This window comes from Pituophis catenifer, unplaced genomic scaffold (genome assembly GCF_029215685.1).
Source record: "Pituophis catenifer annectens isolate HBS135680 unplaced genomic scaffold, rPitCat1.0.hap2 SCAF_2, whole genome shotgun sequence".
Lineage (NCBI taxonomy): Eukaryota > Metazoa > Chordata > Lepidosauria > Squamata > Colubridae > Pituophis > Pituophis catenifer.
The window spans coordinates 189,568,609-189,583,996 of record NW_027256882.1 but is presented as its reverse complement, the minus strand read 5'-3'; the positions used below and the strand labels follow the sequence as shown (position 1 = coordinate 189,583,996).

The 15,388-nt window shown below is 41.0% G+C and overlaps 1 protein-coding gene across 4 annotated transcripts in view; it reads left to right on the top strand.

Moving 5' to 3' along the window:
* GSK3B (glycogen synthase kinase 3 beta) overlaps positions 1-15,388 on the top strand; it is a 168,002-nt gene that overhangs the window by 26,515 nt on the left and 126,099 nt on the right. For all 4 annotated transcript variants that reach the window (XR_011600062.1, XM_070938374.1, XM_070938372.1 and 1 more), the window contains one exon: positions 2,770-2,963. Coding sequence is in view for 3 of the 4 variants with exons in the window: in XM_070938374.1 (XP_070794475.1) it covers positions 2,770-2,963 (194 nt within the window). In the remaining variant the exon portion in view is untranslated. The remainder of the gene's footprint in view (positions 1-2,769; positions 2,964-15,388) is intronic.

The window sequence follows — 15,388 nt, the reverse complement described above, 5'->3', positions numbered from 1 at the left end:
AGCAAAGGCAGTTGGGGCAGCGGAGAGCAGCGGTGGGCAGGACAGTAGAGGCAGCAGAGTGTAGCGTGGCCAAGGGGGCAGAGAAGAGGGAGATAGGTGGGTGTGAGGAGTTGAAGCTCCTCTGCAGTTGAAAGTGCAGGGCTGTTTGCCAAGCGTCTGAATTTTTATCATGTGACTGCAGGGGTACTCCAAAAAGTATAACTTGGGAGACTGAACACAACTACCATTTGTACCATCACTATAACTTTGAATGGTTGCTGAATTAAGGATTGTTAAGTAAGTTCAAATTTCCAAATCTGCAAGTGCCTTCTGCAGCTGCCATGTGCAATGCAATTTTTGTCTTTGAATCCAAAAGTTTGCACAGTTTCATTGGTCAACAGCTTTCTGCTATTGAAACAACTACAGACTAGATACTCTACCCTAAGAAATGTTCTGATGAGGAATTAATAGGGTGGAGAATTGTCCCCTGTTGTCAGGCAGATAGCAACAGGAAAGCCGCATTTGGTAGAAAAAAACGACACAAGTAAATCAGCCTTTGAAGATGTTCTGCTTATCAATCATTGTTGCTTCCTATATTTAAAGACTAAACTATGATTTCTAATTATGGTTTGTTGCTGGAAAATACAGTAAAGGTCAGATAAAGGTACAGTGACAAGCACAAGTTTTTGTCATGTGCTGATTTTCCTATTTCCAAGTCCAGGAGGACTTGCTCAGGCGCTCATGCCTTAGTCATCCTCTGTTGGATTACTGCAGTATGCTCTACATGAGGTTGGCCATTCAGACGTTACAACTGTCCAGCATGCAGCAGTGCACACAGTTCTGGGTATTTCATGAGTTTCCCAAGTTACATTGCTGTTGCACAAGCCGCATGACTTCCAGTTCCTTCCAGGTGCAAACCTCACCTTTTCCATGGGTGCCCTTGTCCTTTTTGGAATAGCCTCTACTCAGAGGGCTCCTACCCTTTTAACTTTGTGGGAGGGTTTTGAAAACCTGCCTTTTTACTGAAGCACTGAGCTGAGTTGGAAATGAGTTCAGCAAATGTAGAGTTGGTAGGATATTGTGGTGCTGTGATTGTAAACGTGATGTCTTTTGGGAGAAAGTTATATTTTTTGGTTTTCTGGACAATTGGTCTGAGCTGCCTAGAATTATCATGCATAAAATAAGTGGCCACGTAAGTTTTGTAAATGAATAAATGAGCCACAATCTGTGTTACTTATGAACTATACTTTCCCTCTTTTTATAAGAAACTAAATTTTACACTGGGAGTGGATAATCTTTGGAACATTTTTATATTTTACACTCAACATATATAAATAAATGAATAAAATTTTTGTGTGGGTTGAGGGTTACAAAGTTTGTGTCATTACATGACATGAGAGTAGCTAGCTTTGTGGAGGAATAGGAATGTGGCTTTTTTAGACAAAGTACTGTATAGAATGCAAGAATTGGACACATCCCCATATGTGCATATCCCACAAGCACATACCCTTTTAATTATTCATCTTCCTTAGTTTTTCTTTCCCTTAGACATCAACTGTGAATTACTATGGGAAATTAACAATCTGGATCTCTGTTAGTTGACAATCAGTGGCTAATGAGGTTAAAATGTTAGATTTTCTATTTTTAATAGTGGCAAGAAACAGTGATCAATTAATGCAGGTCATGTAAAATCTATTGGTCTGAGATAAAATTTGATTGGACTTTGGAGGGTATGCCTTTTGTGTCTAAAGTTAAAAATTATCCTTTCATAGTTTAGACATTAAAAAGATGATTTTCATAACAATTATTAATATAGAATATTTTATTGGCCAAATCTGATTGGACACACAAAGAATTTGTCTCCTGTGCATAAGGTCTATATACAAACAACAAAATGATAATCATAAGAGGAGAATCACCAATAGGAGAAGGTAGTAGGGAAGATGAGACGGATAATAGTAATACAGCCCTACTACATGGGTAAATATCCTTAGGCATAAGATAGTGCTGTGGGAATTAAGTGTTTAGCAGAGTGATGGCATGGGGGAAAAGACTAGCTTTGTGTCTAGTTGTTTTGGCATGCAGTGCCCTATAGCAGCATCCTGAGGGGAGGAGTTGAAACAGTTTATATCCAGGATATGAAGGATCTGTAGATATTTTCTCAGCCCTCTTTCTGGCTCATGAACCTTCATTGGAAGGCAGGCTGGTTATAGTTGTTTTTTCTGCAGTCTTAACTATCGGTTGAAGTCTGTACCTTCCTTTTCGACTGCTGTACCAAACCAGACAGTTATAGAAGTACAAATGATAGACTCAATAATTCCTCTGTAGAACTGTAGCAGCAGCTCCTTGGGGCAGTCTGAGCTTTCAGAGTTGACGCAGGAAGAACATCCTTTGTTGTGCCTTTTTAATTATGGTTCTAATGTTAACTGTCCATTTTATGTCCTGGGAGATTATAGAACCCAGAAATGTGAAGGTCTCGACTGTTGATACTGTGTGGTTTAATATTGTAAAAGGTAGTAGAATAGGAGGGTTCCTCCTAAAGTCCATTATCATATCTACGTTTAAGAATGTTCAGCTCCAGATTGTTTGGGCTGCACCACAGGGCCAATTGTTCAACCTCCCATTGGTTGCAGACTCATCACCATCTCGAATGAGGCCAATGACTATAGTTTCATTGCTATGTCCAATATATTATGTCATACATATGACTAATATATTAAATTATGTCTTGGAAATTTTTCTCCTCCAGCATAGATTTAACAGTATCTCATCTTTTCCTTGTTGTTCCAGGAGACAAAGATGGCAGCAAAGTGACTACAGTAGTAGCAACTCCCGGACAAGGTCCAGATAGGCCTCAAGAAGTTAGTTATACAGACACTAAAGTGATCGGGAATGGATCTTTTGGTGTTGTTTATCAAGCCAAACTCTGTGACTCAGGAGAGCTGGTTGCCATTAAAAAAGTTCTGCAAGACAAGAGATTTAAGGTAAAGGCATAAAAAACATTCTTAAGAATAACCTCTGTCCTCTTTCATTTCTTTCTGATTGATTTTTCTCCAAAGAGCATATTACGTGCATTGACATCTCAATATTTCAAATATAGTCTGGTGCAAAACAGAAATATTGTGCTGAAATATAAAGTATTTTTAATGAGCTGATAGATGGACAATAAGAAAAAGAAAAATTGACTGATTTAGTGGTTTTATTTTAGTGATAAAGATGAGGGTTTTTTCTTCAAAAAATCTGAATATGGTTGCTTAGGGAAAATAAATTAATAGGATAATTTTAATTAATTTTACAATAAGCTTTCAATTACTATTTTATAGAGATCACTAGATCACAGTTTATTTTCACTGGTTTGTTGAATAATAATTGGTTGAATTATTTAGTGCTTTGAGTTCTAAATCATGATTTACAAAGTACAGTGGCTGAGGTGCAATACTTGAAACTTGTACATATTAAATCATATTATAAATAGCTAATATATTAGGTATTTGCAATTTTATATACCGTTTTAATTGGATATGGCTTTTTTTTAAACTTAATTTTCTGTTCTTGGTTTATATCCACCTAGAATGCTATTAGTTTACAAATATCAAATAGCACTTAAGTTGCATTTTTATTTGCGTACATGAATTTCTGTATCTCATTCTACAAATGCTGAGATAGTGAAGTTTCAGAAGAATTGCCTGGAAGTTAATTTTTCAAAAAACAAAACCTGGCATGTTTTTTTTTAAATAAAGGTTTGGATATTTGGTTATTTAAGCTTTGGTTGATTTATTAATTTATATTTGGTTATTTGGTTATTTTTCAGTAAGATTCCTTAAATTTAATGTTCTAAAAAGAAATTACATAGGTATGTACCAGTGGTGGGTTGCTACTGGTTCACCCCAGATCGGGCGAACTGGTAGCGGTGGCAGCGGGAGGCTCCGCCCACCCACCTGCACATGCGCAGATGCGTGCGCGCACCCATGAGTGGACTGGTAGTGATGGGTTTTGAAACCCGTCCCTGGTATGTATATATAGCTGAATAGGTCATTTTGGCCAGCAAATTCAGCCTCATTCTATATGGCGAGTTCCAAATGAAAGCATTCCTAGAATTTATTTATTTGATTTTTTATTTGAGGAAGGAACAGAGAATTGTCTCTGTTCCTTCTTAAAACACAGTCATTGAAGAGGAGCTTGTCTCCTCTGTAGTTAATTAAATTCATCGTTGAACTGCCCTTATTGTTACAATATTTTCCTTAACATTCTGCCAGTATTTGACTTCCTTTAATTAAAATGTATTGATCTGGAATGGTACGGAACAAGTTTTGAGTGTCTTCTGATGACGTTGTTTTAGATACATGAAGGCTCTTTACTCCTCTGTTCTCAAGGCTGTTTTTCCCAAATGTTACTTAAAAGTACTGTTGGCCAAGCCAGATCTCCCCCCCAAAAACCTTTCATTTCTTTTTCCTGAGTGAAGAAATTTGCATTTGTCTTGGTTGAATCTTGATAAAGATTCACAACTCATAAAGTTGTGAGAAATCTTAACCCTTATCTTCTTCAATTTCCCATTCATTGAAGGATCTATTAGATCATCCTTGACAGATGACCATTCAGCTTCTGTTTGAAGAGCTCTAGCAAAGTAGAACTCACCATTTTAAATAGTACCTGTTCTACATGCTGACAGCTTATATAGTCAAGAAGTTCCTATCTAACTTGAATTAACTTCCCTGCATTTTCAGTCTGTTGGTTCTGTCTTTCTTTTTGAGGCAACAGTGAATGCCCACTTTCTCTCCTATGTGACAACCTCGGAACATATTGAAGATTGCTATCATATCTCCCCCTCGGTTGTATCTTCTATAGGCTACGCATGGTAGATTCTTTGGCTCTTCTTCATAAGGTTTGTTTACAGATCTCACAGTTTCCTGGTAGCCTTCTGAACCTGCTCCAGTTTGCTACCCTCATTTTTTTGATCATGGTGCCCAGAATTGGACTCTAAATAGGAGTTTGAATAAGGCAGAGTGGAACAATCACTTTAGATTCTGCATTTCCATTAATGCTTCCCAAGTTGACATTTGCCCTATTTGTAGTTCCATAGTGCTGTTGCCTTTTGTTCAACTTGAAGTTGATAAGGACATCCAGATTCTTTTCACATATATTAATATTAAGCTATGTCTCCACATCCTTATACCTATGCCTTTCATTTTCTTTACCCAAATTTGGAACTTTATATTTTAGACATTTATTTCAGCTCATTGCCCAAGGCTCTCTCCATCTTTTAAAATCTCCCACTCTCTAATCATCCATCCCAGCATTGTCTCATAAACTTTCTGGGTGACTTTCAACCCCATTATCCAAGTCATTGTGCTTTGTTTATGTTATAGTAAGCTAACTATCCAACTTTTTGTATCACAAGAAAATTTGATAAAACATTTTTTTTAATTTTTTTTTATTAAAAAGTTTTTTATTTTAAACACATTAAAAACACATTAAAAATCAAACTTATACATACAACAAAAAATAACACAAAAAAAGAAAAATATCACTTTTCTTTTCAGCTATACACAGCGGTCTGCTCTTTCTGTACATCAATATTTACAAATATTTAAGTATAAACTTATTTGACGTTCATTTTCTACTTTATATCATTTCTTCTTTACTAACAAAAGATCATACACATTTTCCCCCTCCTTTCTTCATTCATTTAACTTATTCCCTTATGTTTCAACCATTCGTAGCATCTACTCCAAACCTTATAATACTTTGATCCTTCTTTCCCCTTAATTTCTTTAGTTAATTTATCTAATACTGCACATTCTATAATTTTTTAAATTAAATCCTCTCCGTTGGTAGTGTTTCCTTCTTCCAATATTGTGCGTATACAATATGTGCTGCAGTCAATATATGCAATATAAGGTACTGTATTTCTTTAGTATAATTGTCTATTGAAATCAGGGTGGATAAAAATCAATGATTTTTTTAAAAAAATAAAAAAAATCAGATTTTTTGATTAAAATGATTTTTTTAAATAAAATGCTTTTTGAGGAAAATATATTACCATCCAAAGGTTATTCCATCATGAAATAAAGATTAGTTTTTTAATTATGTAGAATAAGGCTGTATATGTTTAATTTTTTTGGTAAATAAATTCCATTAATCCATTCACAATGTCATGCTCTTCCAGAGGTTTTTGTAAGATTATTGGGCAGTTTCTCTGCCTACAAGATATTATCACAGATGCTTGGTTTACTTTTGCAGTTCTCAAAACTGAATTTGACTCAGCAGAGATCACATGCCTCTTCTTTACAGCAAAAATGTTATAACATGAACAGAATCGAGAAAAAGACCTTAATCCTATTGTTCTACAAACCTATGAATACAGAATCAACCCCTTCAGTGCTAAGTTTCAAGAAGTTCAGTGAATAGAATAGAAACAATATTTTTCTGATTGTTTGGAGTGGAATAGATCTGCACAAGAAGAAAGTGAAACTAAGTGTGAGGAGGAAGGGGCAAGCAGACAAGCAGTACAAAATGAAAGTGAAACTTTCTGAGCACAATACTGCACAGCCACAGACAGACAAGTCTTTGGATTTTTTTGTGTGTATGACCTGAGGTTTATCACATTCTTTCCTTGGAGGAAAAAACCTATAATGGCAGCAGGCCGTAAAAGAGACCCAGTTTGGCAATATTTTAATGAAGTTCCTTTACCTATCGGTAAGGCAGGCATGCGTGCAAACTGCAAACACTGCAACAAAGAAATGCAAGGCCTGGTGGTCCGAATGAGGCAACATCATGAGAAATGCTGTGATGAAGATGACCAAAGAAACACATTTGAACAGGCAGGATCTTCAGGTTGGTAAACATTTTTATTGAATCATATTTCTAAAGACTGCCTTGAACTGTCATGTTTGAGCAAAATTATATTTCTTATTATTACTGCATGTTACTGTCATTTGGTACAGTTATGAAGAAAAGCAAATATTCCTTTTGGGGCAGTGCTGTGTACAATAAGCAGAAATTGTATAAACAATAAAATAACATAAAATGACTTTTTTGTTTAGGGGAATTCATGGATTCTGGAAACTATCCACCTTCAAGATCACCATCCTCCTGTTCTACAGTTTCAGAGTTATCCATCCGGGATAGTGCTTCATTAGCATCATCATCATCAGATACCCACAGCCACATATCACTATCACCTAAAAGAAAGAAAAAACCCTTCCCTCCTGGAACCACCATAGATAAATTTGTGATAAAATCTAGCAGATTAGAAAAAGTTAATTGATAAAAAAATTGCCCAGTTTGTTTATTCAACGAACTCTTCTTTCTGTCTGACTGAGAACTCACATTTCATTAATATGGTTCAGTCACTGAGACCAGGATACAGTCCACCCAGCAGAGCAGATGTTGCAGGGAAACTGCTGGATAAAGTGTATGACAGAGAAATGGAGCAATGTGCAACAGCTCTGGAGGGTGGAATTGTTAACCTAAGTATTGATGGGTGGAGTAATGTCCACAATGATCCTATTGTATGTGCTTGTATAACAACAGAAGAAGGGAAAGTCTTCCTTGCACAAACAATTGATACCTCAGGAAATGCACACACAGCAGAATACTTACAAGAAGTGGCAGTAAAAGCTATAATAACATGTGAACAAAAATTCAAATGTCTAGTACTCAGTTTGGTCACAGACAATGCTGCAAATGTATCCAAGATGAGAAGAAATTTAGAAGAGCAGGAAGGGAATACAAAGCTAATAACATATGGTTGCAGTGCTTATTTGCTGCACCTCTTAGCCAAAGACTTAAGTGTTCCAGAAATAAAGACTAATGTTGTTGAAATTGCTAAATACTTCTGTAACAATCATTTTGCTACAGCAGCTCTGAAAAGGATGGGTGGAACAAGCTAACGCTCCCACAAGATGTTAGATGGAACTCTGTGGTGGACTGTTTTGAGCAGTATATCAAGAACTGGCCTATTCTGATGACTGTTTGTGAAGAAAATCAAGATAAAATAGATGGCACTGTCACGGCCAAAATCCTCAACATTGGGCTTAAGAGAAATGTTGAACATATGCTGAGCATCCTGAAACCCATCTCTGAAGCTTTAAACAAAATACAGAAAAATAGCTGTATTGTTGCTGATGCTGTTGAAATTTGGAAGGAACTGAGTGAAGACTTAAAAACAGAACTACACATGGACAGAATTAAATTACAAGCATTAAAAAAATGAATGGGACAAGTACTGTCTCCAGCTCATTTTTTGGCAAATATTGTCAATATCCAGTATCAGGGTCAAAACTTAAGTGCTGAGGAAGAGGAGTTAGCTATGACATGGGTATCCAGCAATCATCCATCTGTAATGCCAACTATAATAAACTTCAAAGCTAAGGGGGAACCATTCAAGAAATATATGTTTGCTGAAGATATTTTAAAGAAAGTCACACCAGTGAACTGGTGGAAGTCACTTAAGCACTTGGATTTAGAGACTGTTCAAGTAATGATTTCACTTTTAACAGCAGTAGCTTCTGCAGGCGTTGAAAGAATATTCTCTTCCTTTGGACTCATTCATTCTAAATTAAGAAATCGTTTGGGACCGGATAAAGCAGGAAAACTTGTTTTTCTTTTCCAGATTATGAACAAAGAAGAAGATGAAGATGACGAGTGAGCTACAGAGGACAGTATTTAAGTTTTTCATGTGTAGGCTGGGCTGACAGTCTAAGTTTCTTAAATTATATATATTTTGTTTAGCCAAATTAGTTAACAAACATGGATGTTTGTTTAAGCAAATAACATATGCTGTAATGTTATTGTTTCAATTGAATAAATCTATTTAAATTGTTATTATTAAGGTAATGATTATTTTTCTCCTTCCTAAGTACAACAGAAAAGCTGTCCAAATATGAATGATTAACCTATTAAACTGGGGATAAAAAAAACTAATATGAAAAGTTGTTATTCTAAAAATCTTCATCTACTTGCATATTAAAGTTATACCAGCAAGAATTAGTCTTTATGTAGAAAACTATGATTTAAATCAAGCCTTACTGCCTAGTGATTTAAATCATGATTTAAATCTTGATTTAAATCAGTTTGATTTAAATCAAATCCACCCTGATTGAAATTCCTAACAGATTTACTGAAATTTTGGTCTTATTGTAACAGTCCCTGCAATCTACCCGAGTAAGAATATTCAGTCTATCCATAGAGACTTAAGGAATTCATTGAATTATTCAGTATCTTCTAACAGCTTTTGAATGTCTTAAAATTTCTTTACTCTTCCATCTTTGGTAAATATTCTATCCAGTTACACACATATGTTTATCACTAATTTTTCATCTCAAAACCAAGTACTTTGGTTTTGATATAGTAATTTTCAGGTTGCTAGTCCAGTAGCAGTGGTGGCATGTGGTTCGGTGAACCAGTAGTGGTGGTGGCATAAAGCTCCGCCCACCCACCCAGACGTCATTTTAACCAGGAAGTAACCTGTTTGTGACCCTCTGCGCATGCGCAGAAGGCTTTCCTCATGCGCAGAGGGTCCAAAATTGCACACGTGCGCAGAGCGCACACTTCCAAACCAGTAGGAAAGGTAAGTAGATTTCACTCCTGACGTGGTGTCATGTAATCTATCTCATTTGCTGATATTATTTGGGTTCTCAGAAGCATTGCATTCATGTCCCTAACCAACAAGACTTGTATCAGTCTTCACCAGAGCATTCCTTATATTATAGATCAGTGATGGTTAACCTTTTTGGCACCGAGTGCTGAAACTGGAGCGTGTGCTCCAGAGAGCGCACCGGCCAGCTGCTCTCTTCTGGGGTCCGGTCTCACATGTGCACCGGCCAGCTGGTCTTCGAGAACAGCGGGTGCACCAGAACCCGGAAGAGAGCAGCTGGCAACGGTGCATGTGCCCACAGAGAGGGCTCTGCGTGCCACAGGTTCGCCATCATAGTTATAGGTTGTCCTCATTTAGTTGGCACCAATAATTTGTTTGTTAAGTGAAACAGTTGCTTAGTGAAACTGCAACTGCTCTTATGATCATACATTAACTTTCCTTTGTTATATATCTGTGAATCTCATAAATGGATTAGGAATAAACTTACTTTTTCATCATTGTCATAAGTATGAATGGTCGCTAAATGAGGGAGTTGCTAAACAAGAACTACTTATACATTTATTCATGAAATTATTAAAAATTAAAAATTAAAGTGATATCCATCTCTTATTCCTTAGGCAGTGAGGAACTATTTGGTAAGAATTCTATTTATTGTCATACATTTTAAAACTACAGGCAGGTCCAGAAATATTGGGACATCGACACAATTCTAACATCTTTGGCTCTATACACCACCACAATGGAGTTGGAATGAAACAAATACAATGTACTTTAACTGCAGACTGTCAGCTTTAATTTGAGGGTATGTACATCCAACTCAGGTGAACGGTGTAGGACTTACAGCAGTTTGCATATGTGCCTCCTACTTGTTAAGGGACCAAAGGTAATGGGACAATTGGCTTCTCAGCTGTTCCATGGCCAGGTGTGTGATATTCCCTCATTACCCCAATTACAATGTGCAGATAAAAGGCCCAGAGTTCATTTCAAGTGTGCTATTTGCATTTGGAATCTGTTGCTGTCAACTCTCAAGATGAGATCCAAAGAGCTGTCACTATCAGTGAAGCAAGCCATCATTAGGCTGAAGAAACAAAACAAACCCATCAGAGAGATATAGCAAGAACATTAGGCGTGGCCAAAACAACTGTTTGGAACATTCTCAAAAAGAAGGAACGCACGGTGAGCTCAGCAACACCAAAAGACCCGGGAGACCACGGAAAACAACTGTGGTGGATGACCGAAGAATTCTTTCCCTGGTGAAGAAAACACCCTTCACAACAGTTGGCCAGATCAAGAACACTGTCCAGGAGGTAGGTGTATGTGTGTCAAAGTCAACAATCAAGAGAAGACTTCACCAGAGTGAATACAGAGGGTTCACCACAAGATGTAAACCATTGGTGAGCCTCAAAAACAGGAAGGCCAGATTAGAGTTTGCCAAACAACATCTAACAAAGCCTTCACAGTTCTGGAACAAGATCCTATGGACAGATGAGACCAAGATCAACTTGTACTAGAGTGATGGGAAGAGAAGAATATGGAGAAGGAAAGGAACTGCTCATGATCCTAAGCATACCACCTCATCAGTGAAGCATGATGGTGGTAGTGTCATGTCGTGAGCATGTATGGCTGCCAATGGAACTGGTTCTCTTGTATTTATTGATGATGTGACTGCTGACAAAAGCAGCAGGATGAATTCTGAAGTGTTTCAGGCAATATTATCTGCTCACATTCAGCCAAATGCTGCAGAACTCATTGGACGGCGCTTCACAGTGCAGATGGACAATGACCCAAAGCATACTGCAAAAGCAACCAAAGAATTTTTGAAGGGACAGAAGTGGAATGTTATGCAATGGCCAAGTCAATCACCTGGCCTGAATCCCCTTGAGCATATGCATTTCACTTGCTGAAGACAAAACTGGAGGGAAAATGCCCCAAGAACAAGCAGGAACTGAAGACAGTTGCAGTAGAGGCCTGGCAGAGCATCACTAGGGATGAAACCCAGCGTCTGGTGATGTCTATGCGTTCCAGACTTCAGGCTGTGATTGACTGCAAAGGATTTGCAACCAAGTATTAAGAAGGGAAAGTTTGATTTATGATTATTATTCTGTCCCATTACCTTTGGTCCCTTAACAAGTGGGAGGCACATATGCAAACTGCTGTAAGTCCTACACCGTTCACCTGCGTTGGATGTACATACCCTCAAATTAAAGCTGACAGTCTGCAGTTAAAGCACATTGTGTTTGTTTCATTCCAACTCCATTGTGGTGGTGTATAGAGCCAAAGATGTTAGAATTGTGTCGATGTTCCGATATTTCTGGACCTGACTGTATACACTGCTGAGAACAGTAGTTCTTAAAACTGACCCAGTTACTCATTTTATTTTATATGTGTCCAGCTTTTATAATTTTTACGAATAACTCAAGGCAGTGAACATATCCAATATACTTTCCTCCTCCTATTTTCCCCACAATAACAAACCTGTGAGGTGGGTTGGGCTGACAGAGAGTGAACAGAGAGTCAAATTCACCCAGCTGGCTTTCATGGCCAAGGTGAGACTTGACTCACAATCTCCCATTTTCTAGCCTGCTGCCTTAACCACTAGACCAAGGGTGTCAAACTGGCGGCCTGCAGGCTGGATGCGTCACGTGCAGGACACACACACCCTGGCTCTGCAAAGGCAAAAACATCATGATATATCACGTGACACGATCAAGTTTGACACTCATGCACTAGACCAAACTGGCTCTCTTTTTCCCAGTCTTTTCCTGGTCTCATATAAAGGCATTGACCCTGAAAACACCCCCCCCCCCCCAAACCCCCACAGAGATGTTGTTTTACAACACCCAGAGTATGGTGTTCGGCATTTCCTTTCATACAGGGGAACAAAAGGAGTATACGACTCAGTCGTCTGATAGAGACATCTTTGGCAGTTGCTGTCCAATCAATCCATTCCTGGACCATTTCTGAATCAGGGTTTTCAAGTTCCTTGCAGGCTTGCGTGCTGGCCAGATCAGCCTTGGCTGGTAATGCCGCCGCTGCCTTTGGGGGGCCCTGTTAGGCCGTCTGGCCTTGGCCAGGAACCAGGCCATCGTCTTTAACATCAAAGGGTGCACCCCCCTCCTGCAGCGGGCTTCTATGCCACCAACGCTGCCGCTGCCTTCTAAAGCCCTGCGGCGAAGCCAACAGCTGTAGGGTGGCTCCTGTAATACCGCCGTCATTACCCCAGCCTCGTGGTGAGGCATCTCAGCTGAGAGGCGGCTCATTGGCCCGCTGCCACCCCTCTCAGGAGCCTCATGGCATGCTCTGCAACCTGGACAGCCGTTCTTCTCCCGCCCCACCCACTGCTACTGCTGCGTCAACTTCTTGTGGCTCGTCAGCGGCCTATGCAGTTAGTAGCTGATCCTGACAGCGAGGAAGCTGGTGTGGTGCTGCGCCAGCAGCTTGTGCAGTTGGCACTCGAGTTGGACATTGAGGAGGCTGGAGAAGATGTGGTGCCAGAGGCCTGATCTCTCTGATGATGAGGAAGGCATCCTACCGGATACCCCGGCTTTCACAGGGCTCTTCCCTTCTGGGCTTTTTAATTCTTTGTTACACAAGGCAATGGCTATGGCCGATCTACAAGAGGACGAGCCCACATCACACACCCCTACCCCTGGGCGGGGACATGGGATATTTTCGGAGCCGGTGTTTAAACAACTATTTGTTCCGGCGCCCAAGCCTTTCCTGGACATTGTCCAGAACCAATGGACCAATCCCACCTCCCTTCCAACTCCCAGCGGAACAGATAGATGGCATTATAATTTGGCACTGAGCTTTAGTCAGCTGCTGCAGGTCCCATCTCTGGACAGTCTGGTAGCGGCCTTGTTGACCTCTTTGCCTTACACAGCAGGGGATCCTTCTGAAAACCTAAGGCCCAAGGGTAAGAAATTGAATTTATCCTTCAGAAAGACACACCAGGTGACTGCCTGGGCAATTAATGCCGCTACTGTGGCGTTTTTCTTCAACCGTTCCACTATCTTATGGCTGCAACAGCTCCAATCTAGATTGCCACCCTCCGAGGCTAGGGTCCACCAGGACTTTAATAAGATCCTTGCTGCCATGCAATTTTCCGCTGAGGCGACTCTCAATGCCGCAAAATACAGCTCCATAGCCCTGGGTTCATCAATCACCTCTAGGAGATCACCTCTTGGCCAGCAGATCTCAGGGCCAAGTGGCGGTTGGCCACAGCCCCCTACACGGGGACCAAATGGTTTGGGGAGGCCCTTGATCCTCTTCTTGTAGAGGACAAAGACAAGCGCAAGGTTTTACCTTCTGCAGCTAGGAGGGCAGATGGGTGAGCTACTGCGTACTCCCGAAGGCAGTCCTTTTGATTCAATCCTCAGGAAGGGTCATCCCAACAGCGGTCTTACCAGCAGGGGCAGTTTTGCCAGCAAGATAGGCAGCCATTTTGGTACAGGGGCCATCAGATCGGATCCTAAAGATGGTCCTTTTGGTGCAATACCGTGCCCTGCCATTCGGGCTGGCATCGGCACTGCACTGTTTCACCAAAATTCTGGCTGCCTTGATTGCCCACCTGCGGTTAATCCCGGTGCGGCTTCAGGCGTACTTAGACGACATACTGGTTCAGGCCTCCTCCCTTCAGAAGGCTCAGGAGGACCTGCAATTGACCCTTCAGACCTTGAGGGACCACCACTTTCTGGTCAACCTCCCAAAAAGCCATCTAGATCCCGTGATCAGCCTGACCCACCTAGGCGCCCTCATAGACACCAGGATGGGAGAGGTCTTTCTCTCCCAGGACAGGAAGGAAGCCATCAGAACACTGGTGGCCCAAATACATTGGAACTCCAAGGTTTCCCTGGCCACATTATCATCATTACTAAGAAAGATGGTAACGTGCCTCCAAATTGTGCCCTGGGCTCCATTTCACTTGCAGAGCCTACAGTGGTTCCTGCTTCCGTTCCAATGGGCCAAGGTGTCAAACTCCCAGACCCCAGTTCAGGTCCCTCTGACAGTCTGACGTTCCCTCCACTAGTGGATGTCCCCCACCCTGGACAAGGGGACAGTATTCAAGGAACCCCGGAGGATCTCCCATCACGTCAGACACCAGCCTCTATGGCTGGGGAGCTCACCTCGACCACCATGTGGCACAAGGTCGCTGGTCCTCCCAGGATCTTGTCCACAATATCAATTGGTTGGAGCTGAGGGCAATCTACCTGGCCCTACAACACTTTCACCTATTAGTGCGAGGCTGGCATGTCCTCGTTCTTACGGACAACACCATGGCAAAGGCACACGTCAACCACCAGGGCGGCACCCGATCACGGCGCCTCATGGAGGAGGCCCTCCGCCTTGGGAGATGGGCGGAAACAAATATCCTTTCCCTGAAGGCGGAACACATTGCGGGCTCGTCAAACACTCAGGCGGACTTCCTGAGCAGGACCACAGTGGACAACGCTGAATGGCGTCTTCACCCTGATCTCTTCCTGGACATGTGCTCCCGCTTCAGCCAGCCTCTGGTAGACTTGTTCGCTTCCAACCTGAACATGCACTTCTCTCGCTACATCTTGAGGTTTCCGACCCAAGGAGCGGAGGGAACCAATGTGCTCCGCTGTGACTGGCCTCCCGGCCTGCTCTACGCCTTCCCGCCCCTTACCCCTGATCCCAAGGGTAATTCACAAGATTATCACGGAAAGGGTGGAGGTGATTCTGATGGCCCCTCATTGGCCACAGAGACTGTGGTTCACGGATCTCGTTGTGCTGTCCATCTCACAGTCTTGGAGGATTCCCTCATGGAGGATTTTTCTCAGCCAGGGG